We start from the raw sequence: 27366 nt of genomic DNA on the forward strand, positions 1-27366 counted from the left end.
CCTAATCAAAAAAACCAGATCCAGTAGAAAACTGTATGACTTGAGAATATTGAGTTGTTTGACGACCTGCTGTAGGTCTTCCATTACTAGGCTTAGTTCTGGAGATGCTTATGGTTGTATTCATACTTTCTCACTATAACATGTAGAGGGAAATCTGGCACCACCATCTATGGGAGTTTCTTAAGGGGGCACCATGCCATTATGGGAATGACGGTATATGTGTCTGCGAGGCTCGTGTTGGCTGGTGTTGTAAGAGGCTTCGTCTAAAATGTGGATATGGCTACACAAATAACGTGTTCTGAAAGTAAAATCTTCATGAAATGTTTCTATTCACGCATATTACATCTTTACTCACCTACAATGCATGACCAAGCAAAGAAAAGCAAGAACAGACAACCAACTGTTTCAAAGCGAGTGCGAACCTTGTCATCTGTCCTCCAACTTTAGCGGCCCGCTGATACGTTTTACGTAACATATAGTCGTACACACAATAACAAGTTCTCATAGTTAAACAAAACATGTTTTCGCGTAATAATAAAGCTAAAACAGCTTTTCACGTGCTGTTTTAGCAGAAAACGAATCATTGTGACAGACGGAAGGGTACTTGCCAAGCGCGTCTTCAAGGTGTCCTGTCTCTCCGAGAATGATGCCAATCTGAAGTCACCATATACCGGCATTCCCATGCATACCACAGCACAGAAGCGCCAGATTTTCCTCTAGGTAATGTAGTGAGAAACTCTATGGTTGTATTCATATAACATCATTCATTGCCTGAGGGGCTTTGCCTTTTTTCTCTCCCTCATTTTAAAGCGAAGCTTTCTTTGCCTGTCGGTCGGTAGGTCAGTTACTGGTCGAATTCCCACCGAGTAGATTTGCATCCACTTAAAAATAAAAAGTAAAGTGCACCAGGCAGCAGGTTTCAAACCTCTGTCCCCTAGCACAGTAGTCCGATGCTCTAACCATTAGGTAACAACCACACTTTTTTGGTGTTTTTAATTTGTAAGCTCTGTTACATGCTAGGCCACAACCACACATACATTTGGGGCTAGTGGGTGTTGGCATTCTCATGCCAACACCCACTAGCCCTTTCAGATGGTTGCCAAGTGTTGGTTATGGTTACGGTGCAGTGTTTTCATTTTTTTTTTCTTTTAATTTGGTGTGCCTTCTTTCTCGGTTTTTATTTTAAATGCTTATTGTCAGTTTTTATCAGTGAATATATATATATATATATATATATATATATATATATATATATATATATATATATATATATATATATATATATATATGTACACACACACACACACATACAGCTAAACTCTTTTATTTTATTTTTTTCCCTGTGCATATGTGTTCTGCTTTTAGCATTGCTGTTAAATAAAAAGGCAGGCACAAATAATGGCATGTTTATTCATCAAACTGGAATAGGAATGAAACGTGCATACACAGGTACAAGTGAGTGAGATATTGAGTCCACACAGAAACTGTACATTTAACTTCCAGTCAAGTCATGATTACTTAATCCAGTTATAATACACACACTTGTGTTTACCCAGGTTTTTTTCATTAGTATGTGCCCTCTCTTTTCTGTTTATTACACTAAGTTGAGAGAACAGCTGATGCTGCCAACTAAATAAATCGCAACAAGAACAACGATGGGCCTTCCCACTTGCCTCCTTGGAGAAGCCTGCATACACTACTGTTGCTTCCAGATAATGGTGGCGAGGAGGTTCCACAATGGACATGGGAGGCCTGCCCGCTGGCATCTTGACGCGGCCACGAGAACAGTCGGGAACATTTGAGTAACTCAGTTACTCGTGCACCCGACGGTTGTAGAAACAGAGCTTTCTTGGTTAAAACCAAATTTGACGGAATAAATTCGGCAGACTTTTATCGGCTTCTTTCCGTTTAAACTGAAAAGGCTGAAGCCTAATTTTGATGGTAATTTCCATGCTATCGTATATACCAACAATGTTGGGTTGGCCAAGAAATGGGTGGCACATCTTGCCAGCGATAATTAGTTCTTTGAGATGATCGCCGCGTGTTGATTATGATTGATTTTAATACTATAGCACAGGTCTACAACAAGGGATTGGCCAAGAAGCAGGTAGTAGATATCTCTTCAAGATGATTGCCACATGTTGATAATTATGAATCCCATACTGTAGCACATTGCACAACGAGAAACTGCCCAGGAAGCATGTCTGCGTGTTGGTTATGATGATGTGTTCAATATTATGGCACACACCCACAACAAGAGACTGGGCAAGAAGTGGGCGGTACACATCATGCCCACACCAACTAGCTCTTTTAGATGAACACCGCTTGTTGATGTTCACACTGTGAATCTACACTATGGCACATCCCGGCAACGGGTGACTGGCCAAGTAGCGGCCAGTACATTTAAAATAAATAAGAAGAAATGAAGAAATAAAAGATAAGATTTGTCACATCAAATAGCACGGGTACATGACAGAACACATGCACCACTTTGCTTTTATGCCGAAGACTCAAGAATGCAAAGGGAAAATTTATATCGGTTCATTATTCACTTCACGAAAGCTTTGCTTCACATAAATTGACATGTGCGTTGGGTCTGCATAATTTCTTTTGTTGATCATTTCTGCATTGTGTCAATGTTGCAAGCATCCAACAAGAAGCAAAAGTAAGGGCGTCCTGTGCTTGCTTGTCTACAGTGGAAGTGGTTCCGGCTGCTGATGAGGAGAGCGAAGAAGAAGGAGAGGAAGACACATTCCAGTGTGGCAAATGCAAAAGGAAGTTCACCATGCTTGCTGCCTACTTTGCACACAAGAAGGAGCCGTGTGCAGGCAAGCTGCCAACTAGCCTGTGGCATCGGCCCCCTCATAGCACCTCAACCAGCATGGGCACTGTTGACCGGTTGGCAGCTGCCTCTCAAACGGTGGGCACTTCCAACATTCAGCTAATGTTGATGCATGCATGCAGCTGGTGTCTGAACCTGGTGACTAGCTTGTTTACAGGTTTCAAGCCAAGATGTGTAGCATGTTTGTATAACCTTTTGCAAGCTTATATGTTTATGGTACGCACAAAAAAAAATAGAGAAGAGGGGGTGAGTAAGTCAAAACTGCCAAAAGAGACCAACAGATTTTGTAAGAAAAGAAGGCATAAGGAAATTAAAGTTCTTTAATTGCAGGGAGACATATCAATTTGTGCTTCTGTCCAAATTGGATATAATAATAAAGTAGAAGAAAACATCAAGGGCTTACTTGCAGGAATTTATACAACATATGCATGTTGCATGTGGTGATCTATTTGCTGACTACTTTAGTGGTTTATTGTAGTACACTGCAGACAGAATTAAGCTGCCTAAGGGGCTCAAAACTGTGTGTTGCACGGGAAAAGAAAAATGTGGTAAATTATTACAAAGGGCAACTATCTTGTCATTTTGCTTAAATTGTAGTATTCAGCAGCAGTGCTACCAAATTTACTTGGATCTAAAGAAACCCCCCCCCCCCCCCGCCCCTCCTGATAATGACATAGCATGGCATGGGGAAAAGCTTAAAGGAGAATTGACCCAATATTCATCTTTTCTTTTTTTCTTTTTTCTTTTTTTTTTGCTTTGTTTGATAGATGCCTACTGTTTAGTCATGGTACGACTCTCCAATTCTTGGAACCTGCAAAAAAATCATGAATTATGAGATCTTTTAATCTGATAAATTCAAAAACATGCCAAATTTCTTGCCATATGGTTTGTTTTCAAGAGGAGCCTCTGTACATCACAACAGATGAGAGGTGCAGGGGTCACGTGGTATCACTGATGTGTGAGTCTGTACAGTAGTTGGAGGCTCATTGTGGTTGCCCTGTCAGAAGCTTCATACGATGGGATAATAGAGGAGAGAAGGTGGGAAGAGTGAAGCATGCTGTGCATTCTAACAGAAGCAACAGCAGGGCACCAAGTTTGTTATCATGTGTGGAATATGGAAAAGCACAGAGTGTAAAGGAATGGTCTATGAAGCGTGCATCCAGCTTTTGGTGTGACAGGGTCATTGTGTGGCTTGCGACCACTGGAACAGGCTGAATGGCACATGTGTTAACCATTTATGGCTGTTACCTCTGATTTTTGCGGCACACAGAGATGACTTGTAAACAAACCCTGTGCGAAAAAGTTGTGCTCCATATGACACGCGTTTTGAAATGGCCACCTTGAAAGAGGATATAATTCATGATATTTTGCACATTCAAGGAATTCTAGCATGACACTGTAGTTACGGAGTCGAGAGCTATCTGGTAAAGCAAAAAATGCGGGATTGAATAATTGAATAATTTTTGCCAGCAAAACTTAAGATGCCTTTCAAGCAATATTTTAAGATGTCTCAAGCTTGGCTATTACTATATATTCTCGTAAAATTCTTGCAGCAGAGCATATCTTGTGAAGTGTCCTGGAAATTTCAGCTAAGAACAAAGCATCTGATAAAACATGGTTTAGGGGTCCCTTACATAAAAGCATTTTACTTTTTTGCTTTCGCTAGAACATCTGTAAAACATTTGTTACATGAACTTTGTGTGTTGCAGCTGACAGCACTGCGGCAATCCCTTCCACGAAATGCGCGTGTCATCTTGAGTGAGGCGGATCTTCTGACACTTTCAAGCTCACTGGAAGGAGCCTCCCAGATTGCTCTTGAAGAGCAAGCAGCCAACAATGGCGAGGACCCTATGGGACAGGATGTGCTGCTGTCATCAGACCTGTCAGAAGATGCCACTTGCTCTGCCGTTGTCACTGTGTCACAGGTGGGTTAACTTAGTTATGCAACATACCATCCACAATTTTAGTAAGAATTAAGTATTTTTGGTTTTTGTTTTCGTAAAATTCGGTGCACTTTTTATTTATTGCAGGTTTTATTTCCACCAAAAACTTGCTTTCTTTTTTTTTTCGGTGGATATCTTTTTCTAGAAGAACATATGTAGGCTTTTTTTGCATGGATAATTTTTTTGCATGAAGCTCACCCTGTCTTTTAGGGGGGCGGGGGGTGGTGTGTGATGCCTGGTTCACTAATTTTTCTGACACTGAAATACACTATATGACTGCACATTCCACTCTGCAATGATGCAGTTGCATCCAAAATAACAGTTTTTGGGAAGCAGTCTTTTTAGCAAGGGTAAAATGTCATATGGTAATGTGACTATGCAGGAATCAAGATATTTAATATTCTAGCACAAATAGAATGAGTCTTTATTTGTAACATTATGAGGGTACAGAGCTCCAATGCATAATGCTGAAAAATGACAAGGTAGATATGATGATGAGCAATACAAGAACAAGGTGAATGCAGGAGCCAACGTTTTGATAAGTGGACTTTTCTTCAAGGTGACATATGCTTTCTTCGCCACAGTATATATAGGTAGAGTTCTTCTAAAGGGGAGAGGGTGTAAGGCGAGTGGTTGTGGCAACGAGCGAAGGTGTGTTAGTAGTGAGAATGTTGAATTGCGAAAGGAGTGCTGTGCACAAGACCAGTGACACAGCAGTCTGTCAGTCACGTGTCAACGGCCATGTGTCAGTCGGCATGTCAACGGCATGCACAGCACCTCTCTATTACTTGTTACGCTGATGTTCATGGGCTATCGTGTCTCTGAAAGAGATAATAGAAGGAGCGGCAAAAACTGGTGCTCATGAAAAAAAAAGAACGAAAATATTGAAATGGAACAAATAAATAAATAAATAAAAGAAAAAAACAATAAACAGGAAGAAAGGGTAAGAAAAACCAAGCAACCAAACCAAGTGTTGTTACCTATAGCTTGAAATTTGGCATAGCAAATAGATTCTAAAGCTACCTTTGAAACGTTTATGCCTATTGGTTTCAACGTCTTGAACTTATGGATAAGGTATGATTCTCTGTATTTTCTTTCTCTTTCAGAATGGAAATCTGACTGTAAGATATAGAGTTTAAGTTCATCAAACGTATGACCTGGTTGGTTGTAATGCTCGGTGACGGCTTTGTCAAACTCTTTAGCTGTGTCCGTGCGATGTCCGTTTAATCCGACGTTTATTGATTGTCCCATTTCAGCGATATATTGTTTCTTACAGAAGGAACATTCAAGCACATAAATCACATCCGAACTTGTACAAGTAAAGCTAGGTTTGACTTCGTGTGTATAACTATTTGCAGTGCTTTTAATTTTAATGTCACTTTGAAGGTGCCTGCAGGTTTTGCACCTGGTGCGACAACATGCTTTTATTAAGAGGGAATGATGTTGGCTGACATTTGCGTGCACTAACATGTCTTTAAAGTTACTGTTGCGGCGATAGGTAACCCTTGGTACATCCAGGAATGCTTTTCTCAGACGCTCGTTACTTGATAATATTGGGTTGTACTTTTGTAGGATGTTATGTTTGGGAGTGCATTAGAATATTTTGTTAGAAAGGCTGGCGGTCTGTCAGATTCTGGTGTGGGCTGTTTCTTCGCTAATTCCGACTGTCTCCAATCTTGACGCCACATCATAAGCTCTATCGAGAGCAACTTGTGAATAGTTTCTTTCTGCTAGCTTTTTTAAGGTCATTTAGGTGGTGGATGTAATCATGGTCTTCGCTGCAGATTCTTCTTATTTGTTTCGCTTGTCTGACAAAAATTCCTTGCTTGCACTGTCGGTGGTCATGACTGTTGCAGTCTAAATATTGCTGGCTATCCGTAGGCTTCCAGTAAAGTGTCATACTCAGTTTCCTGTTTTCTATGTAGACCGTCGTGTCGAGGAAGTTGATCTGACTAGGAGAGTGGTGAACAGTAAATTTAATACTCTGGTGAAAGCGATTGAAATGGCTAATTAAGTTGGTTAACACAGTTGTGCAGTGTTCCCATATTACAAATATGTCATCAATGTAACGAAGATAGGTGTGAGGTATTAAAGGGTAGGATTTCAACAGGTCAGCTTCAAGCTGTCCCATGAAAATGTTCGCATACGTGGGAGATAATGGTGTTCCCATGCTAGTGCCAGAAGTTTGCAGGTAGGAAATGGAATCGAATTCGAAATAGTCGAGCGTGAGAACTAACCTAAGGAGCGACAGGTAAACTTCAGGAGTGTGCGCTTGGGGATTGATGGCGAGGGATTTTGAAACGGCTTCGATTTCTTCACTCATGGGTATGTTAGTGTAAAGGGCAGAAACATCCAAAGTGACTAGAATAGTGCGGTTGGAAAGGATTTGGTTGGCGTTCATGCAGTCAATAATTCAAAGGAAATGTGGCATGTCTTGAACAAAAGATGGGAGGGGGGTGGGAATGTTTGACTGGTGGTGATTTAGATAGTGACTCAGTAGGTGTGTTGTTAATAGACACAGTAGGGCGACCTGGGATTTCTGCTGTAAATATTTCGTTGACGGGAACTTCATGTATTTTAGGAAGGAGATAAAAGCAGCCTACTTTTTTGTTCTTTGGAATTGTGAAGCGATATTCAGATTGTGTGATTAGTTCCCTGGACAGGAGCTCCGCTATTGTGTTTTTCACAATATTGCTGTAGTCTGAAGTTGGGTTAGAGTCGAGTTTTCTGTAATGGGTGTGGTTGCCCAGTCATTTGGAGGCCTCATTCTTGTACTCTTCTATAGGCCAGATTACAATACTGCCACCTTTGTCTGCTAGTTTTATTATAATATCATTCCTTTACACGAGTTCTTTAAGAATTTGGTGCTGAGCAGGGACAAATTTTGTCGTTTCGGGCAATGCCGCGCTGACTAGAATTTCTTTTGAGATCAGTTTTATTAATAAATCCAGGTCTGGGCACTATTCAGTTTCCCGTGTCTACGTGCTAGGTGATCTAAGAGAGTCCCTATCTTGTTTACTACGTCTGGCCTATCGAAAAAGAACTCCTTGATGCGCATGCATCTTGAAAACTCTGTTATCTTTGTGGAGTTCGTGTTCGTTTACTGCATTCTTCATGGGACAAAACGTTAGACCACGTTTCAGGAGATCAACTTCCTGGGGGCTTAGACTCTGGGATATGTCTACTACGTTGCTGCAGTGCTCTGGATGCTCACCTGTAGGACTATCAGTGGAGCTATGTGCTGTAGGGATTACTTAGTTTTCGTGGGTGAATCTGCAGCTCTAATATCTTTGTGCTGGTATTTATCCAGTAATTTTTCCTCCCTAGTTTGGACGAATTATTCAAGTTCTCTTTCTCTGGTTCAGATAAGTTTATGCTGTCGAGTTTATTAGTAATTATCGTAAGTTGTTCCTTGCAGTGTTCTTGAGAATATCCATTAAAGAGAGCGATACATTTTCTAGGACAGCGTTCCACTTCAATAATAACCTGGAGGGTAAGGAGCCGAGGGCACATCTAACCTTAATTCTGAGACCTTTTGGGATTTTCGTCTGTTTAATACAGCTCGGGTAAGTTTTTAGGTGAAATATGTAGTTTGTTTGTAATTTGTTTGTAAATCTAGCTTTACTTGTACAAGTTCTGATGTGATTTATATGCTTGAATGTTCCATCTGTAAAAAACAATATATCGGTGAAACGAGACAATCAATGAACCAGGGTGTCTACCAACCGGGAAAACCGGGAAAACCGGGAATTCTCAGGGATTTTGAGTAGTCTGGAAAAACTCAGGGAAAACTCAGGGAATTTGTGCTTCTATATCAGGGAAAATTAGCTGTAATTTTTTTAGAGGGTCAAAAGTCGCAGTAATGCTGGCTCGAGAAACAGACAGGACTCGTAACGAATCGTCGTCGGCTGGAGGAGTTGCCAGTGTACAGTCAACGACCGACTTTCCGGATTCCCGATAACTCAGACGGCTTCGCGGCACCACCACGTACCGCAAAGAGTCAATGTATCATAACGTCTGAAAATTCAGACGCAAGAACTCTTCGCCGTCCGATTTTCTAAACGTTTTGCGTGATCGCAGGTCCGAGACGGCATTAATGAAAACCACCACCGCTGCTATTTTGATTACCTCGCCGCCTTGAACCGGTGCTCTCGCACGAAGCTGCGCTGGCAGCCGTGGCCACCACTGCGGCAACGGTAGGCCTAGCTGCTTCGACGTTCGCTGTTAAGCTTCTTGTCGTTCGGTGCCGTGTTTCTTCATTTCTCCGCTGACAGCAATAATTTTGTCTTCGAAGCTCGAAAAGCACGGCGCATTGCATAATGCTCTTTCCCGAAAGTCTGCTTCGCCTCATTACAGTCCTGTCACGCGGTGAAGCGTACAAGCGTAGAAAGGGGCAATTGTCGCGGGACATTGTATGTATTTCTTAATTTTACACGTGTGCACTCGTCTTCACCTGTCACAGTAGGAGCACCGATATACCTAATAAGTGCACTGACAGGCATTCAGAGCTTTTTCAGACGTACATGTGTCGATTTTAGCCCTTAAGGGCAGTAAAAGACATGAATTTATTTTTTCGGACTGCCTGATTTTTCGGAAGTTTTTGCGGCCCCTAGGGGGTCTGAAAAATTGGACGTTGACTGTAAATTGACCAAGAGTATTCTTCAAATGGTCCGTGGGGCGAACGCGCGGCGAAAGGAGGACGAAAACAGAAAGGATTGACACACTGAGGAATGAACGACCACTTCTTTGAAGGAGCCTGCGCTCAAAAAACAAATTGTTGGCTGATGCTGAGATGCAGGTGTCCCTCATCCAAACCAATATAAACTCTTTAAAGCAGTGAAACACAACACTGAGGCGTGTTGTGCGAGCTGAGAGTATGTCAGGACAGTTGCATGACACTGAGCATGCTATCAGTTCATAGAAATAGCTCATATTCGAAAATGTTTGCTTCTGTATGCATCTCCTTTTTATTTGTGCTAGAGAATGTCCAACTCGATTTGAAAATTTTTTCGAGGACATTTTATTTGCTGTGCATTTTAATAACCCCTCCCTTATATTTTTTTGAATAACATAAACACTACTCCTTAGTATTCAAATTGGATTAAGTCGGTTTTTTCTTTTTTTTTTCAAATTTTTTTCATATGCTTACTAGAGAGTGACAGCATAGGGCGATATGGTTTCAGCGCGTCTTGACATAAAACATAGTTCTGCATCACTCAGGGAATTTTGCAAAAGCACTCAGGGAAAACCTGGAAAACTCAGGGAATTTGGAAATGTCAACTTGGTAGACACCCTGATGAACGTCAGATTAAATGGACATCGCACCGACACAGCTAAAAACTTGACAAAGCCGTTGCCGAGCATTACAACCAACCAAGTCATAACTTTGATGAACTTACACTGTACATCTTACTGTAAAATTTCTTCTGAATGAGAAAGAAAATACAGAGAATCATACCTTATCCATAAGTCATACCTTATCTGCAACCAATAGGCATAAATGTTTCAAAGGGAGCTTTGGAATCTATTCAAGCTATAGAAACAACACTTAGTTTGGTTGCATAGTGCCTTTTTGCTCCCTTTCTTTCCTTTTTCTCTTCGTTCTTTCTTTCTTTCTTTCATTTATTTATTTATTTATTTATTTATTAAATTTTTTTTTTCACAAGCACCAGTTTCTGCCGCTCCTTCTATTATCTCTTTCAGAGACATGATAGCCCACAACCATCAGTGAAATGGGTAATAGAGGGGTGCTGTGCATGCCGTTGACATGTCGGCTGACACATGGCCATTGACACGTGATTGACAGACGGCCGTGTCACTGGCCTTGTGCACAACCCTCCTTTATTCTCAGTACGACTTCCTCGCTGCTAACACACCTTCGCTCTTTGCCGCACCTACCCACCTTACGCCCTCTCCCGTTTAAAAGAACACCACTTATATATAGCGTGGTGAGGAAAGCATATGACGCCTTGAAGACGAGTCCACTTGTTGAAACATTGGCTCCTGCTTTCACCTTGTTCTCATTCTGCTCATCGTCTTGAATTTCCATCTCCCACCTTCCCCCTGTTTTCCAAGGTAGATATGATACTGTGTTGACATCGATGAACCTGCCCAGTTCATCCACTGCAGTGGCGGCAGCGCAAGTACAGCAAGTACTCTGGCCAAAGCTCCCCCGACTCCTATGCATACGCCACCTGCCCCACTGCTCATTTTCATTGCAGCAACAGGCAAAATGGAAGCAAATAATAAATAATGCAACAGTTGCTTGGGTGGCTTGCATCAGAGCACACATATGCTTGCAGTCATGTCCCTGATCACCTTCTCTGTTCTCTAGTAAATTTGCTTTCATGGACCCTTTTCAATTAAAACTGAATTCTCATTAACAAATTCGGCATGCCTATTTCATATTCTTTGTTCTTTTTTTTTTGTCCTCCCTTTTTTTTTAATTCTTTGAGGGTCAATGACGTAAATATACGGCGCCACGAACAAGCCCAAAATGGTCGATACCCTATATTTGCGGCGCTGTCAGTAGATTTAAAAAGCGCACCTATTTCCTAACTTTTTCTTTTCTGGCATGTGCTGCCACTATGTGGGACTACAGGGAATTTTTTTCATGTGACTCCCTTTCTCGTTTTTCGTTGCATGGTTTGTTTTAGAGCTAGTTTGCTCCAGCATGTCTATATGCTACCGCTCGCGCGTTGGCGGCTCGCGGTTTTGGTTTTGTTCTACGGCGATTTCGGCTTCTTGTGCTCGCAAAACTGATGGCTTTCTCGTTACTAATCGCTCATAGGGCGACCGCCTGTTTCTCGCTCGTTTCGTGCTCACAAGGGTGCGCATAGGAAGGATGCCGCCATACATGCGTTTGCTTTTCTTTTTTGGAGACGCTCGAAAACTAATTGCCTCTGGTTGGCGATAAGATGAAGAGTAGCAGAAGTTTGTCACACGTTTTGCTTTTTTGGTGGGCACCCAATCACACACTTTTGTTGAGTGCGCTCACCTACGCAGTTCGATTACGCTATGGACGTAAATATTAGTGTAAGAGCAGGAACATTTGAGAGTTGCAAAATATTCTCGTGTGTGCATTTTCTAAACCTTGAACTATGTGTATAAAAATGCATCAAATTTTTTATTCTTATAAGTTTATTTCCTCTTTTTATTGTTGTTATTAATGGATAAACAGTACATATATACCAACACAAAATATTTTTTTCTCACTTTACGGTCACCCTACAAAAGTTACGGTAATGTTTTTTAGAAATATGTCCCTCAGAATAATTGGAATCTGCAATAAAAAAAAATCAACCCTCAAAGGGTTAATTTTTCACTTTGCACTGAGGAACCAGTTATAGTTCACATCCACATTACGTGGGTTTTCACACTTGCTGTTTTGGAAGGGAATGGCAAAGGTCTTGTTCACACTGTACGAGACAAGATGGTTTGTAATATATAGCAGTAAAAGGTCAGTGCTCTCTAAGCTCTGTAACTAAACCAAAGTAGGGCATTTAATTTTGCTACCTTGTAAGCATCAAAGGTTTAGGTTTGAAGTTGCCATTTTGCTTGCTACCAAACATTGTGTGAAAACAGCATGTGTTTAGTGCCACATTTGATTAAGTATCTGATCAGTTTATGCATGGAAAATTCCCAGTTCTTTCTTGTCATAAAATAAACAGAAATTATGTTCTTTTGTCATTTCAGGTCACAGTCTATGATACAGTCAACGATCGATTTTTCGGACCCTCTAGGGAACGTAAAAACGCCCAAAAATTAAAGCATTCCGAAAAAATGAATGCATGCAAAAAAACGCACTTTTTTTCTTTTTTTTCTCGGATCTAGAGGTAAAGGGCGAAGTACCAGGCTTCCGAAACCCTGCCAATAGATCAGTGAAGTGGCTATAAAAAGAGGCGTTCAAAAACTCTGTATGCAGCCGGCTGCCAGTTTATTATGTACATGTGCATCGTCGGGCAGCCGGTTGAAGAACTTGTTGATTGTTGTTTGGACGGCGTTCCGGTTGCATGCGATCATGTTCACCTCGATCTGAGCAAGGGTCATGTCAGCACTGTACACCGATGAAAGAGCCAACAGTGCTCGCGTCAACTCGGCACTTGTAGACGGCGCAGGCATTGGCTCCTCATTTTCAACATCAGTCTTCTGAATCCCCCACAACCTGACGGTCTATTTCCTCGTCAGTCAGTTCTGTGCCAGTACTAACAGACGGTACTGCTTTCTGCGCTTCGATGCCATCGGCAAGGACAACAAAGACGGAGTGGGGGCCATCGAAGGCAAGCAAAATCCTCAAGTTGCAAACAGTGGAGTTCGCTGACGAGCGTCGAAGCACCTAGGCCTAGCGTCGCAGAGCACACTTGACACAACAGCACAACCACACACCATGCTAGCCAAAACGTGGCGTGTGCAAACAAACGAAATGGCGCCACTCCAGAAACTCCACCAAAGGCGGAAGTGCGGCGATGAACATAGCCAGTGTGGCCAGACCAAATCGATGTGTGACGGCTAGATTCGGCTAGTTGTGGTTCAAAGCGGTGATATGCTTTGGCTGCAAGTCGATTTCCTTCGCAAGGGCGCTGTGCGAGGAGCCAAAGGTCCTTTCGTCGTGTCAAAAAGTCCGGAAAATTGGGCGGCGAGGGGTTCGAGCGTCCGAAACTTCAGATGTCCTTATACATTGATTCTATGGCGCTCGTGGCGGTGCCGCGAAGATGTCCGAAATATCAGGCATGTCCGAAAATTTGGGCGTCCGAAAATTCAGTCGTTGACTGTACCTCATATGTCTTCATTATCAGTTTGTGCAAATATAATGCAAGTTCTTTTTGAGAAATTAGCAGCTTAGAAGTCTCTCATCTTATGTTTGAAACCATACTTCGAAATTGGTGTACATTTCCTGTCCTTGAGGCGCTCTTGAGCGTGTAAATACAAATTATTGTTGTGCATGTCATCTTTCATTCTCAGTGTCGCAGGTGGGAAAGGTATTTTAAACAGATTCTCTTTTCAGGCAACTATGGAAAGTGACCAGGCCGAGGCAAATACCAGTCCAGTTTCCTCTCTCTCAGTTTACACTCAGCCATTGAGTGTCGTGACTACTACAGGACTCACTCAGGACCTTGTGGCTGTAGAAAAGATGACTGCTGGTGTAAGTTGAAAACAATTGATCTTATCACAGCTAGTAGCATGTGAATTTGGCAGACATGGCGAAAAGTAGAGCTAGCTGTAACATGGCTTCTGGTTTTGGCTCTTGTCTATGCTAACATTTACTGTGAATTTGAAAGCCGACTGCTGAAAGCAAAATAAGTACCTGATCTCCATTCTTTCTTTGGTCTTCTCATTACAGTTCACTTCCATTTTTGCTTCCAAAGCTGCCAAAGGCAGGCCATAAATCAGTTATTTTCAAAGGGAAGATATACTGTCGAATCTCATTAGGTAATTCAAGCATGCTTAATTCGAACTACCAGTTTATTCAATCTGACACCATAGTCCCGCCAAAGTTATGTGTATTCCAATGGGGGAAAACGGCCGGTAATTCGAACACGCAAGCATTTGCGACGGTTAATTCGAACGTACCGCGCTCCGACAGTGCTCTTAGCGGTGCGCCAAATCACGCAGTGGTGCCTCCGACCAGCATTCCTTTGACTGCCATAGAGGAAAGGCTTAGGAGAAACCCTTCAACGCCGCGCAGGTAGGAGACATGGTAGAAATTTCATCCTCTCCCAAATGGCAAGGTCGCCGTTTCTGTGTCGCACCTTAATGCCCCAGCCACACTAGCACCAAAACTCGTGCCGCAGGAGGGTTGGTCCCGGGCCGATTCTTCGTGGCTCGCCGCAGCGGCAAGTGAGCCGCGAGGGGAGACCATAAAGAGTGGCCCCTACAGTGACATAGCGCGGGAAACTGGTATCATGCAGACCCGCCTGACCGCTCTATTCATGTCTGGTTCAGCCGGGCCACTTGTTTTGCACTATCGTCTGCTCACGTCAGCTCTCGCTCAAGCTTGTTTTGGTTGGCTTGGTTGGTCTCGTTTGCATTTGTTTTTTTACAATGACACGTCTAAACCGAGACGTCCCGATGGAAAGGTTGTTGGAGACTGCACCATATCTGACTCTGCACGACAGGACAGACCCTCAATACAAGGATGCAAAGGCGGCACCCAGTACCTTATTCTCCTTTGTCTTTTAGGCAGCGACGCCGCAACATAAGGGAGCACACCAACATGATTAGGATCAGTGGCAACGACTTCGTCATCTTGATAAGATGTGACTCTCATTAAGAACACAGGATGAAGAAGGTAAACACAGCTCTGATCGGTCATCGGACGAAGGAAAAAACACGCAAGCACGCAGAGGAAAGCAGCAGCGGAGGCCCAGTCCTGGCATCAGCAACTCTGCTGTTTCTGTGGCAGTAGGTGGCAGAGGTAATTAGCGCCATCCAGCAGGCTGGTGGGAAAGCAAATCCACTTCCCTCCCGCCGCTCCTCGCAACTACGCTCCCCTTGCCCTCGCTCTCAACCCTCTAGTTACTCCCTCATCTTTGGCGGTCCCCGCGCAGGCCCGGCCTCCGCGCCGACACCGGCGGTGCTGGCCTGACACCAGCTTAGCCCGCTTCTTGAAATTTTGTTTTCTGCCATTATCGGGAAGGGCAAGCGTTGGCCAGCGTGGGCAGTTTTATGGCCCTTGCTCGCTCTGTGCTTGCGCGTCACGATATTTCACGTGCATCATGCTATGGTGCACAAATACTTAAAAAACAAGTCTTTCTTTTAATTCAAACAAATTTTCGGGCCCCTTCCAGTTCGAATTATTGAGATTTGACTAATATGTTTTCTATACAACCACTGTTTCCCTAGTACTGCCAAGAGAGATGCTGCTGCTATTGGGGTTTCGATTAGGGTCCCCACGGGGTCATCAGGCATACTTGTGTTGACCAGTCATATTCCAATGATCCAGCAAGGGCCAATTTCAGCATCAAAATAAATAAACTTTTGGCTCTTAAAAATGTCTGGCTGTTGGTTGAAACCATTGGTCAGGGTCATATTAATCAAAATATTGAGTCAACGGAAGTCTACTGTACTTAGTTATAATGGTTGTTCATCCTCACAGTTAACTATGCTTATGGAGAAAAGATGAGTTACCTCTGGGTAAGCTGAAGCCACTGCAAAAGTCCATAGCACACTGTCAGTTGACCATGAAAGATCTTTTTGGTGCGTTTTCTTAAGAGAGAGAAAGAGAGAAAAACATTTATTTGGATTATCGAGGTCGTTGCTCTTGAGGTCGAGTGGGTGGTGTCCTCATTCCAGGACTCCACTGGCCATGGCTGCTCGACGTACTTGCTGGACGAGAGCTTCTTGTCCCGCCAAGGTATCGCCAGTCAGCTGTACTTCCCATCCCACCGCGTTTTCTTAAAGGGCCCCTTACCAGGCCACAGCAAATTTTGGTTAAAGGCTGGAAATTGTTACAGGCCCTCTAGGGAGCATTCTACCACAACAATTTCTTAAATTGCTTCATTAATAGCCTAGATAAAAATATTTCAGTGCCGCAAACCATGATTTCAGGAGGCGAGTGCCACCAGCAACATAGACACTCTCTCCACTTGTCTCGCCTAGCCTCCGCAAGTGAAATTCCTTCTCTGCATCTCCTATACTGGAGCAGGAGGATCGAGTAACGCATACATCATGGGCCCCTCCTTCTTTTTTACACACAAGTGTACATGACTCACCAACGAAACAGGCGATGTTTGAAGCCACGAAAGAAGTAGGCACCGGAGGAAGAAGGCGCCTGGAGGTAGAGAAGAAAATCGCATGCCAGGGAAAGTATGAAGGAGTACGCTGAGGATAGATGGATGCTATGAGCACCCCTTTGAAATGGGGCGATGGGTTGCGCCAACAACTTCTGGTTTTTTTTGCCCAATGTCCTACCTATATTTTTTTTTTACATCCCATCACCAAACTTTTCGAACCCCTATTGGGAACTTTGTTTTTGTAAGCCTCCATTGTTTGTCATCTCTCTACTTCCACCAAACTTCCGATCGCCTCTTACTAATCTCTATTGCAGACATGTTTACTTTCCCCCTGCTCTTGCGAAACCCAAGGCCAGAGGAGCCTAAATCAACCGCTGGAGAGATATTTTCACATTCTAATCAAATGTGCTCAATCGTTTCCCTAGCTTTACCACATCAACCACATGTTTATTTTTCCTTGTTGTACCTCGCTTTATAAGTGTGTTCTAAGGCATCTTGATCTCTCTTCGAAAAGTAAAGAGCTTCCCTTTGAGTTGTCATAAATTGGTTCTTTCCTGATTTCGTTTTTTCCTCTTAAGTAATTACTGATAGCTGAGTCACTGAGCATGCGGCAAAGCAACGCCACCAAGAGTAAAGGTGGCATTCAGCAAAGCAGGGAAGGAGACAGAAGGTGAAGCGTTGCAGAGGAGGAGGGTAGGCGGAGGCACACTAAGTTCAGTCTCTGGCACACTTAAAAGGAAGAGGTACAGACACCGACCAAAATGGTTTAAAATATCATCATGCACTCTTTGTCTTTCTTGTTCCTTGCTCTTTGTCAATGCCGCAAACAACCTACGACTCCTTCTTCTGGTCTTTTGCAACCTCTTTCTTGTCCCTCTTTGCCTTTCGAGGGCGTCGGAACAGACTTGCACGGTCCTTTTCCCAAGACTCCCAATGGCAATCGCTGGATTGTTAGGGCCGTTGACCATCTGACACGATAAGCCGAGACAGCCTGTATACAATCTGTGAGTGCCGCTGAAGTCGCCGATTTCTTTCAACGCAATATCCTCTTACGTCACGGAGTTCCGCATGGCCTCCTCAGTGACCGCGGCAAAGCCTTCCTCTCATCTCTTCTTACCGAAGTTCTGCGTGCCTCCAGTACTGTTTACAAGACCACTTCGAGTTACCATGCACAGACCAGCAGCTTGACAGAGCGTTTCCATCATACTCTATCGGATATGATTTTTATGTACATCAGCCCCGACCACATCAACTGGGATGCAGTCGTGCCGTTTATGACATTTGCATATAATACGGCTGTACAATACACCACCGGCTTTTCTCCATTTTTCCTCGTCTATGGCCGCTCACCTAGTTTCGTCCTGGACGTCTCGTTCCTTATGGCTTCCGTGTCCTCAGCAATGCACTTCTCAGAACAATTTTTGTCTCGCCTCGAAGACTGCCGTCATCGAGCCCGCATTAACACCGACATCGCTCAGGATGTGCGGAAGCATCGCTATGACTCAAATCAACGTGTTGTCACTTTTTCCCCTGGTGACAAAGTTCTTCTATGGACTCCTGTGCGCGTTCTCGGTTCGTGTGAAAAATTGTCCAGTTGTTTTATTGGACCCTACACTGTCATTGAGCAGACATCTCCGGTTAATTACCGCGTCTCACCCCTTAGAATTTCTTCCGACCACCGTTGCCATGGTACAAAAATTGTGCATGTATCGCGCTTAAAACTACACTCACCGCGTTTCATCGTAATGCCGCACGGCTAGGCGGCCGCTTCCACCGTGGGAGGGAATTACCGTATTTACTTGCATAATGATCGCACCCTGAATTTTGCCGTCAAAATTCAATTTTTTTCCTTTCCCGTGTAACGATCTCACCCCGAACTTGCCACAGCAATATGTCGTGTGCCAAGTCTAGCTAATGATGATTGTGCTTATCACCTGTTGAATGCTGTCGAATGCTACGCGAACGGCTCTTCCAAGACATACCAAGTGGTCTGCACGCACCGAACATTCTTAAGCAGATGCCCCATTTCATTCCTTTCATCACTCTTCGCACTTCCATGAGAAAAAAGCTGCAACCAAACCTTTCCTTAACTTTATTACTTGTAGGCTTTATTATTTGTAGGCTTTATAACGGTTGTGGTCAACAACAACAAAACGGGCGCCTTTCGACTCCTTTTGTAGGCACTTGTGGGCACACAACCAATCGCGAGCGGCAATGATAGTAGCCACGTTTACATTGATATGTTAGAAGTGTACCCTATTCAAACGCCGACGCTTTTAACACAGCTAAACAGCTAAGGTATTCGCCCACCCATAGTGGAAGCCTGCCGTATTAAGATATTAGTGAAGACAAATGGCCGCAGTTTCTGCAGTGTGCCCGCCATGGGTTTCTGTCACTGGCAGCTGAGTGCGCCCCATCTCTGTTTCTGTCCCCTCAAAGTGGTCGTGGCTGCGTTATTGCCGCAAACTTGCCGATAGTAACGATATTATTCATTACTGATATGGAAGAAACTGCTTCAATGCATGCAATGTTCTCAAGAAGAAAAAAAATTGCGTTTGGCGCATTCGGCTTGCTCCGCCAGCTGCCATTTTTGTTTTGGTGTGCCGCACTGTTAAAGTGGCAGCCGTCTATTTGTTGACCTGTTGTCATCCCACAGTAAATATAGAATGAAAAAAATTTTTTCTTTTCGTGGGAAATTTAACCCGCATATCGATCACACCCTTGAATTTGTGTCAATCTTTTTTTACAAAAAAGTGCAATCATTATGCGAGTAAATACGGTAGTGTGAGTGCGACCCATGACTGACTCTTCTTTGTCTCTACACATCATCACTTGTACAAATTCCTCATCTGTGATTATCATCATCAACCGCACAGCTTGTTCTTCTTCGTTGTAGCTCGAGCTCAGCTGGATTAAACAGTTCCTTATCATATTTACGTTTTGGCTCCCCCACGGGAGCCTTGTTCACAATGAAACAAGCAGTAGATCTGGCGCCCTTTTTATGTGCAGCTCAAAACATGATCAAGGCACCTGGCATATCTGGACAGCAGATTGCCTTCGTTGCGATTAAGAGTGTGCGCCATGATGTGGATGATGAGGGACTCTAGATAAAGACTCATAGTATAATTTCGTTCCTTGGCAATCACGTGGGATTTTTCTTCCAGTTAATCGTATGTGGCATAGTTGCGCAGTGTTAAGCCAGGGCATTCGACGCAACGTGTCGTTTCTGGATGTCATTCCTGTGCTGTTGAAGTCTTGTTTTGAAGTTGCCGGTTTCTCTGACGTAGACATGCTGACAGTCTGCACACGGAATGACGCACACCACACCTGGGAACTTGTCCTTTTCCAAATGGTCTTTCACATGCACAAGGTCGTGTCTAAGTATCGGAAGGGAAGGTGCACAGCCTACATGTCATATGACCGCAGAACGCGTGCAAGGGTTTCGCTTATGCCTGGGACGTACGGTATCAAAGCCCATTTTGGGGGGGTCCAGGGTGGGTGTACTGCGCGAGCCAGCTGCCACCCTACTGAGCCAATGAAGTACTCAGGGTATCCACAAGCCATCGATTCTCGTCGCACAAGTGCATTGTCCACCGTGCAGTCTCCCGCTGTTGTGCCTACGTTTTTCGCCCAACAAAGAACAGAGCCGACAACCGACCTCTTTTGCGAAGCAGGGTGCACGGATTTGTAGTTGAGGTAGCGACCAATGTTAGTTTGCTTCCTAAACACCTTGAATAACAGGTTTGGCCCTTCACGTTGCACAAGGGTGTCCAGTAACAGAAGTTGGCATTCAGATTCCACTTCTATGGTGAACTTAGTTTCAGCTTGCATACTGCTTAAGTGAGCCGTGAAGAGGTCAAGGTTCTGTCATTGCAAAACACTGAAACAGTCGTCGACATACCTGAAGAAGACTTTAGGTGTCGGTGTAAACGAGGACAGTGCCTGAGCTTCGATAGCCTCTATATTTAAGTTAGCTACTATGACCAAAATCGACACCCCCATTCCTTCTCCATGGACTTGCCAATAAAATTTCTTCTGGAACGTGAAATACATATTTGACAGGCAAAACTTTAGTAGCCTACCGAGATCATGTACCTCAATGGGGGATCTGTCAGGCAGCGTCTGGTCCTTGTCGAGGGCAGCAACGGAAACGTCCACGGCCATGTCTATTGCTACGCTCGTAAACAGTGATACCATGTCAAAAGAAACTAAGACTTTGTCAGGCTTGACACTTGTCCCTTTAACCTTTTCAATGAAGTCGTACCTGTTGTGTATATGCGTAGCACTTTTGCCAACCAGTGGCGATGTCATTCTATGAAGAAAATTTGACAGCTTGTGGAGTGGCGAACGTGTGAAGTCCACTATGGGGCGCAGGGGAACATCGGGCTTGTGTACTATCGGCAGGCTATATATCCATTGTGGTAGATCCATTGTGGCAAAGCAATCTGTAGTACAACTGCTTGTGTTAAGGCAGCACCATGCGGAAGACATCAGCAAGCACTTTCTGCAGGTGCCTCTGAAGCTTGGGTGTCGGGTCTCTTGCGACGTTGGCATACGTGTCAACATCACTCAATAGCAAGCACATTTTTTTCTATGTACGTACTTGCTCCTGCCTAGAAGGATTGTTGCGTTCCCCTTGTTGGCGGGAAGTGTGACAATATCCTGGTTTTTCTGCAGTCTCTTGACGGCATCATGTTCCTGCTTGGACAAGGTGTCTGTCCACTGTGTGTTGGGCGCACAACTTCGACAATACGTTTACAACACGTGTTTGAGCCTCGTCACTACGGGATTTGTTGACCAAGTTTACAGCATGCTCAGCAGCACATATTATTTTCTTCGTGTCGATTGCAGGTCCCATGTTGAAGTTGAGACCGAAATTTAGAACTGCCATCTCGGAGCCATCAGGCTGGTATGACGGCACGTTGTACACCGGATTCTTGAGGACGCTTGGCGAACATGCTGTGCGGTACTGCTTCGGCTTTTCAAACTTCCTGTCGTGGCATTGCCCATCTTCCCGAGCGTGCAGATTGGCTTGAAAATTGGCATGCAATTGTATGCGTGCCACCTCTTTTAGGTAGTGGGCCTCGAGACACTGTCGAGAAAAGAGCGTGTCATTCTTAAGTCTTCGTACTTGGTCCTTGCAATCCATGATCCTCGCTTACAACAGATGTTGTTCCACCTTGGAAACCACGCTTAGTCCAAATCTCGTCGACACAGATCTGTGAAGACAAAGCGAGTGCAGGATCAAGCCCTGGGACTTGCAGGCAAGGCTGAATGTCAGATGCCCGTTAAATGCCAGGATGCGCATAGTTAGTGAGACCTATCGGCAAATTTCAGGGATCAACTGCTGGCCATACGCCTGTCACAAATATATGAGTATGATGAAAGCCCGTCTGGTCGGGATGATACATACTTAAAGGGCCCCTCACCAGGCCCCATAGCAAATTTTGGTTATACGCTGGAAGTGGTTACGTGTTCTCTAGGGAGCGTTCTGCCACAAAAATTTTTCAAATCGGCTCATTAATAGCCGAGATAGAATTATTTCAGTGCCACGAACCCATGATTTCAGCAGGCGGGCTCCACTGCCAAGCAAGACGCTCCCTCCACTCACCCCGTCTAGCCTCCACAAGCCAAATTCCTTTCTGCGTTTTCCCATACTGGACCTCGAGGATCGCCTGACGCATACGTCACAAGCCCCACCTTCATTTTTTTTTTCGGCGCTGCGCACTCCCGCAGATAGCGTAGTATGCAAGCTCTTGTGTCGATTGCGCAGCGCACGATTTTGCACGCTGTGCACAAGGAAACATGACTAGGGATATAATTAAGTGCTACACGAATACTGAGGCAGAACAAGCGGATTGCAGAGCATGATCACGTGCTGGAACACGGTAGAAAATGGCATAGTTTCGGTACCTGCGCACGTGACCACACGACCGTGGGAAGAAGCAGACGAAGCGGAAGTACATCTCTCTTGCTTCGGTGCGGAGTAAAACAAAAAACACTCAGACATTCCATTTGTGTGTTTTATTATTTCTCAAAACTTCAACTTGTGAATTCAAGCAACAGATCACACAGATAACAGATGTTGTCTTGAATAATTCTTGAAGTCGCATGTCACCGCGACTGACGTCACACTGTGGACACCAATACATAGGCGCAGGCACACGAGTACATCATCCTCCGGCTTGGAGTGCGGCAGCCGCGAGGAGAAGGAAAAATGGCTTTCAATTTGAAATTTCAGATCTTTCTGTGGCACCTAGCGATCTAATACTCTACAGACACGATTGTTATCGTGTTATGTATGCTGTGCGTTTTTCAGCTCAAAATGGCCAGACCTAATGAGGGGCCCTTTTAAAGGAAGAGGTCCGCACACCGACCAAAATGGTTTAAAATACATACAGTCACCGACCGTTTATTCGGACCTCACGGGGACTGCGGAAATGTGCGAATAAACAGGTGCCCGAAAATGCAGATTAAGAGAAAAAGAGAAAAGAAGAACAAAATCCTTTATTTCCACGCACTTATTCGGGCTCGGCAATAGGCTTGAAGGAATCGTGAATGCGCTGTTGCACACTGTTCCACTTACGCACTGTTAACGTGCAATCGGATAAGCCTGAATCTCGGAGAGGGTCGTACAGTCACTATGGGCGGCTGAAAGCACAGTCACTGCTTGTACGCGCTCTGCATGCGACGGCATGGTGCGTCATCTTCTGACTCGGGAGTCGTCGTCCAGCGGTGCAGCAGAAACCTGACGAATGATCTTGCTGTCGTTGAGTTCTGCGCATGTCAGTACAGGAGTGTCAGCACCTTTGAAACTGTCAAATGAGACGGTGTCCGGAATCACAGTGCAACCACTGCGCAGATCTCGGCAGAACCTTTTCGGCGTCAGTAGGGAGCACATCGGAAGGCAACAAATCCAAGGCCTCCCGGCACCCGCTTGCCGGCATTCCCCAGTGCAGTCTGCACAGGCACTGTCGGTGCTATTAGACACTTGACGCAATGTTTCCGTATGCTGCGTTAAATCACCGCAACCTCGACACAGCACACAAAGCAAACATCACCACGCCGTCACGCCGACACCAGTTGCACAAACGAAAAACGTGGCCTACTCACAGCGTCGTGCGCGAAGAAAGAAACAAATCGGCTGCTGGATTGTCTTGACATGGCTTACTAAGCTGAGACCAGAACTGCTGCAGCCAATCTATCGAACCAGGCACAAACGATGATGATGAGCGGGGATTTGCAGTAGTGCCACTTTGTGGGGCAGCAAGGAGGCTCCGTTGGCGTTCAGCAAGTTGAATGGCGTTCAGCAAGTCGAACCATGCACCGGTCACAGTCGGTGCATGGTGCCCTCGATCGAGTTGGCTCAAGGAGTGTCCGAAAAATTGGACAAGAGGTTGAAAGTTGTCCGAACTTCCTGCAGTTGTTATACATTATGGTCTATGGGGAGAATGGCGGTGCCGCGAAGCAGACCGAATAATCAAGCACGTCCGAATTTTCGGAGTCCAAAAAAATCAGTCGGCGACTGTACTTATATTTCGGCTCCCGCATGGGAGCCTTGTTCACAATGAAACAAGTGGCAGAGCTGGTGCCCTTTTTATGTGCCGCTCGAAACATGATTAAAGCACCCGGCATACGTGGATGGCAGATTGCCTTCATTGCGATTAAGGGTGTGCACCGTGGTTTGGATGATTAGGGACTCAAGATGAAGGTGCATAGAATGACTTCGTTCCTTGGCATTCATGCAAGTTTTTTCTCAGTTAATCGTATGTGACATAGTTGTCCAGTGTTCGGCCAGAGCATTCGACACATGTTGTTTCTGGACGTCATTCCTGCGCTGTTTGTCTTGTTTTCAAGACTTTGGCACAAATGTATGAGCCGTTGAAACGCCTAGACTCTACCCTCAAAGCAGATCGCTTTCAAGATCTGGGGTGTGCAGCCACAGAATATGCACTTTCTGCCGGAATACAGTGCCGCCCCCACAGCCTAGCGTGCGACGGAAGATAGTGCGCTTCCTTCCCGCTTTGCTTCCTTCCTGCTTTGCTTCTTTCCTGCACACGAGCTTGAGCTGCCATCGTTGGCTCACCGTCGCACGCTTTCACTTGTGCATGCAGCATATGGTGTGCGGGGACGATGTTGTCACCCTTGCACTTTATACGGAGCATTGAGGTGACGACGATGACAGAAATGCGCTTGGAGTGTCCATATAATTTCTATTGCAATTATATAGGAATGGCACCCATACCCTTGTTTGTAAACCACGTTCACGAAGTGAAACATTACTGTAATGTTTCTTTTTTTCCTCGCTTTCTTGCTGCATGGCGCACTTCCGCTAACAGTCTAGCGCGCAAGCTGTTGCGTTTGTCTCGTTTTGCACAGTGCACCATTTTGTGCGCTGTGCACGAGAACACCTGACTAGCAGTATAGGTCAATGCTTAAAGCATATGCCAGCAGATCACAGAGCATGATTGCGCACTGAAACACGGTAGAAAATGACATACAGTCGACTCTCGTTACAACGGACCTTGATAATCCGACAAAAAATGTTCGTTTTATCCGAAGTCCATAATATCCCTAACACCTCACTGCCGAAACTTTCATCGCGATGTTAACACATTTATTGCCAAAAGTGAGTGACAAACATCCAAAGTAAAAAAACAAACAAAAAGTCGCAGCTTCACCCGAAAGGCGCAGCATCGATTGCGATAGCAAATTAAGCAAGATAAGTGCAGCAGCAGCAGTGAGCGAATTGACCTTCGTGCTGTCTCTCGCTTCAGCGCAATTTAAACATCGAAAGCACAGCGCATATGAAGCTGCCGGCACTGGGCACACTTTGTCCACATCACAGATCGCTTTCAAGATACACGCCCGCGTGGCTGTGCCTTTAACAGCAGCCAGCAGAGTAGAACCCCCTCTCCCCCCCCCCCCTCCCTCATGCCTCACGCGTGAAAGACAGCACGCTTCCGCCCAGCTTTCTTCCCTCCCTCGCCCATGTGATATTGAGCCACGATCGTTGGCTGACCGTCACAAGTCGGCTGCCAGCCTGTGTCGACACGGCAAAAGTCCGTTTTATATGCGTGATTTTTACAAAAATTGCCGCTAATTTTGTCCGCTTTAACCGATAGTCCGTTGTAGCGCGATCCGTTATAGGTAGAATAGTATAGTAGAATAAAATGGGTAGAACAAAGTAAGGCTGAAATATGGTCCGTTATATCTGAAAGTCTGTTGTACGCGGGTCTGTTGTAATGAGCATAGACTGTACTTTCGTTCCTTGCACGTGTGACTGCACGACTTGGGAACAAGCAGACGAAATGGAAGTACATTTTCTTGCTACCGTACGAAGTAAAACAAAGACACGCAGACATTCGGTTTTAGGTTTATTATTTCTGTAAACCTTAATTTATCTATTTAAACAACAGATCAAACAAATAACTGCCGTTTCCTTGAATAATTTTCCAAGTCGCGTGTCACTATGAGCGACATCACAGCACTGCCATGTATGTCGGCGCACTTGCGTGATATACATAGACTCTCTGGCTGGGAGCACGGCACCCATGAGGAAAAAGGCTAACAACATTTGGTTTGAAATTTAAGCTCTTCCCGCAGCGCATAGGGATGTTCTAAGACTTAGCAGACACGATCGTTAGCACACATTGTATGCACTGCGCTTGTCAGCTCAAAATGGCCAGACCTGGCGAGGGGCCCGTTAACAAAAGAACTGCTTTCTCTAATACAGCTGTCAATGCTAATCCATCTTTGCTGTTGTTATAAGCACAGGGGTGGCGGCACAACAAGTCTTATATTGGTGGAGCACTGCAAGGCTGCAGTTTTTGTACGAGACTCGTTGCTGTATGTGAACAGTGCTTCTAAATAACAACAAAATGTGTTTCTTTACACAGGCAACTAGCGACGAGCGTTGCACAAAATCTGAGGCTTTTAGCAGTGCTTTGCCAGCACACTGAGGACTGTGAGAACATGAGGGCAGAGGTTGTATTTTGAAGCATTATTTTCATTTTACCACTCTTGTCATTCATGAAAGTAAGGGCCCGTCTGTGCAATAATGGCTGTGCAGCTTCCTTAGAGCCAATGACAAAGGACTAGAAGAGTGGAAATTGAAATAGATTGTTATAAAATATGCTCCAAAGACTTAAAAACCTCCTGAATGTGCATGTGCAGCAGTTTGAACAGCACAACATGTTCCAAAGCGCCCTTTCTCTATATACTGGAAGTTGTGTGCTTCAGTGTTCACATTTCAATCTGGCTAAGAGTACTACCCGACCTTCAGCCACAACTGTGTGCACAGAGTGCAGAAGCATAACTGCGAGTCGGCCTAGTTGGAACAAATTCATCTTAAAACTTTGTGCGCAAACAAACAGAGATGAAGAATAGGAGCAACACAAGGATGAGTGCAGACGAGACACAAGAAAAGCGCTCGTCCTTGTGTTGTGCCTATTCTTCGTCCCTGTTTGTTTGCACACAAAAAGTTTTAACAGAGTGCAGGGTTGGCGATGTTTGCAGAGTTGGGTGTAGTGCGGGTGAGGCCGGCAGTTTGGCAGCACAGTTGATCGGCCACATTTCCAGGTGGCTGGCAGCTCACAGGAGTTTTGAACTGCTGAATCAGACAAGTTAATAGCAGTGCCATGTACTGCCAGATTTCACTTTCAACGTGATCAGTAAATCTTCATTATAGCTATAAAAACATTAATGATATGCATTTATAAGAAATTTTTTCTTCATTAAAACAAATGTTCCTAATCTATGGAAAAATTAAGGAGACATGATATCTCATTACATCCTTTAGTTCATTATAAACCAACAAGGATTGACTGTATTTATCTGGAAAAAATTA

General features: G+C 44.5%; 1 protein-coding gene across 3 annotated transcripts in view; it reads left to right on the plus strand.

Moving 5' to 3' along the window:
- The window catches only part of LOC135896176 (zinc finger protein 341-like), a 70493-nt gene that overhangs the window by 11704 nt on the left and 31423 nt on the right, over positions 1-27366 (plus strand). For all 3 annotated transcript variants that reach the window (XM_065424551.1, XM_065424550.1, XM_065424549.2), the window contains exons 3-5: positions 2697-2920; positions 4552-4767; positions 13790-13927. In XM_065424551.1, the coding sequence (XP_065280623.1) occupies positions 2697-2920; positions 4552-4767; positions 13790-13927 (578 nt within the window). The remainder of the gene's footprint in view (positions 1-2696; positions 2921-4551; positions 4768-13789; positions 13928-27366) is intronic.

Source organism: Dermacentor albipictus, chromosome 1 (assembly GCF_038994185.2).
Source record: "Dermacentor albipictus isolate Rhodes 1998 colony chromosome 1, USDA_Dalb.pri_finalv2, whole genome shotgun sequence".
NCBI lineage: Eukaryota > Metazoa > Arthropoda > Arachnida > Ixodida > Ixodidae > Dermacentor > Dermacentor albipictus.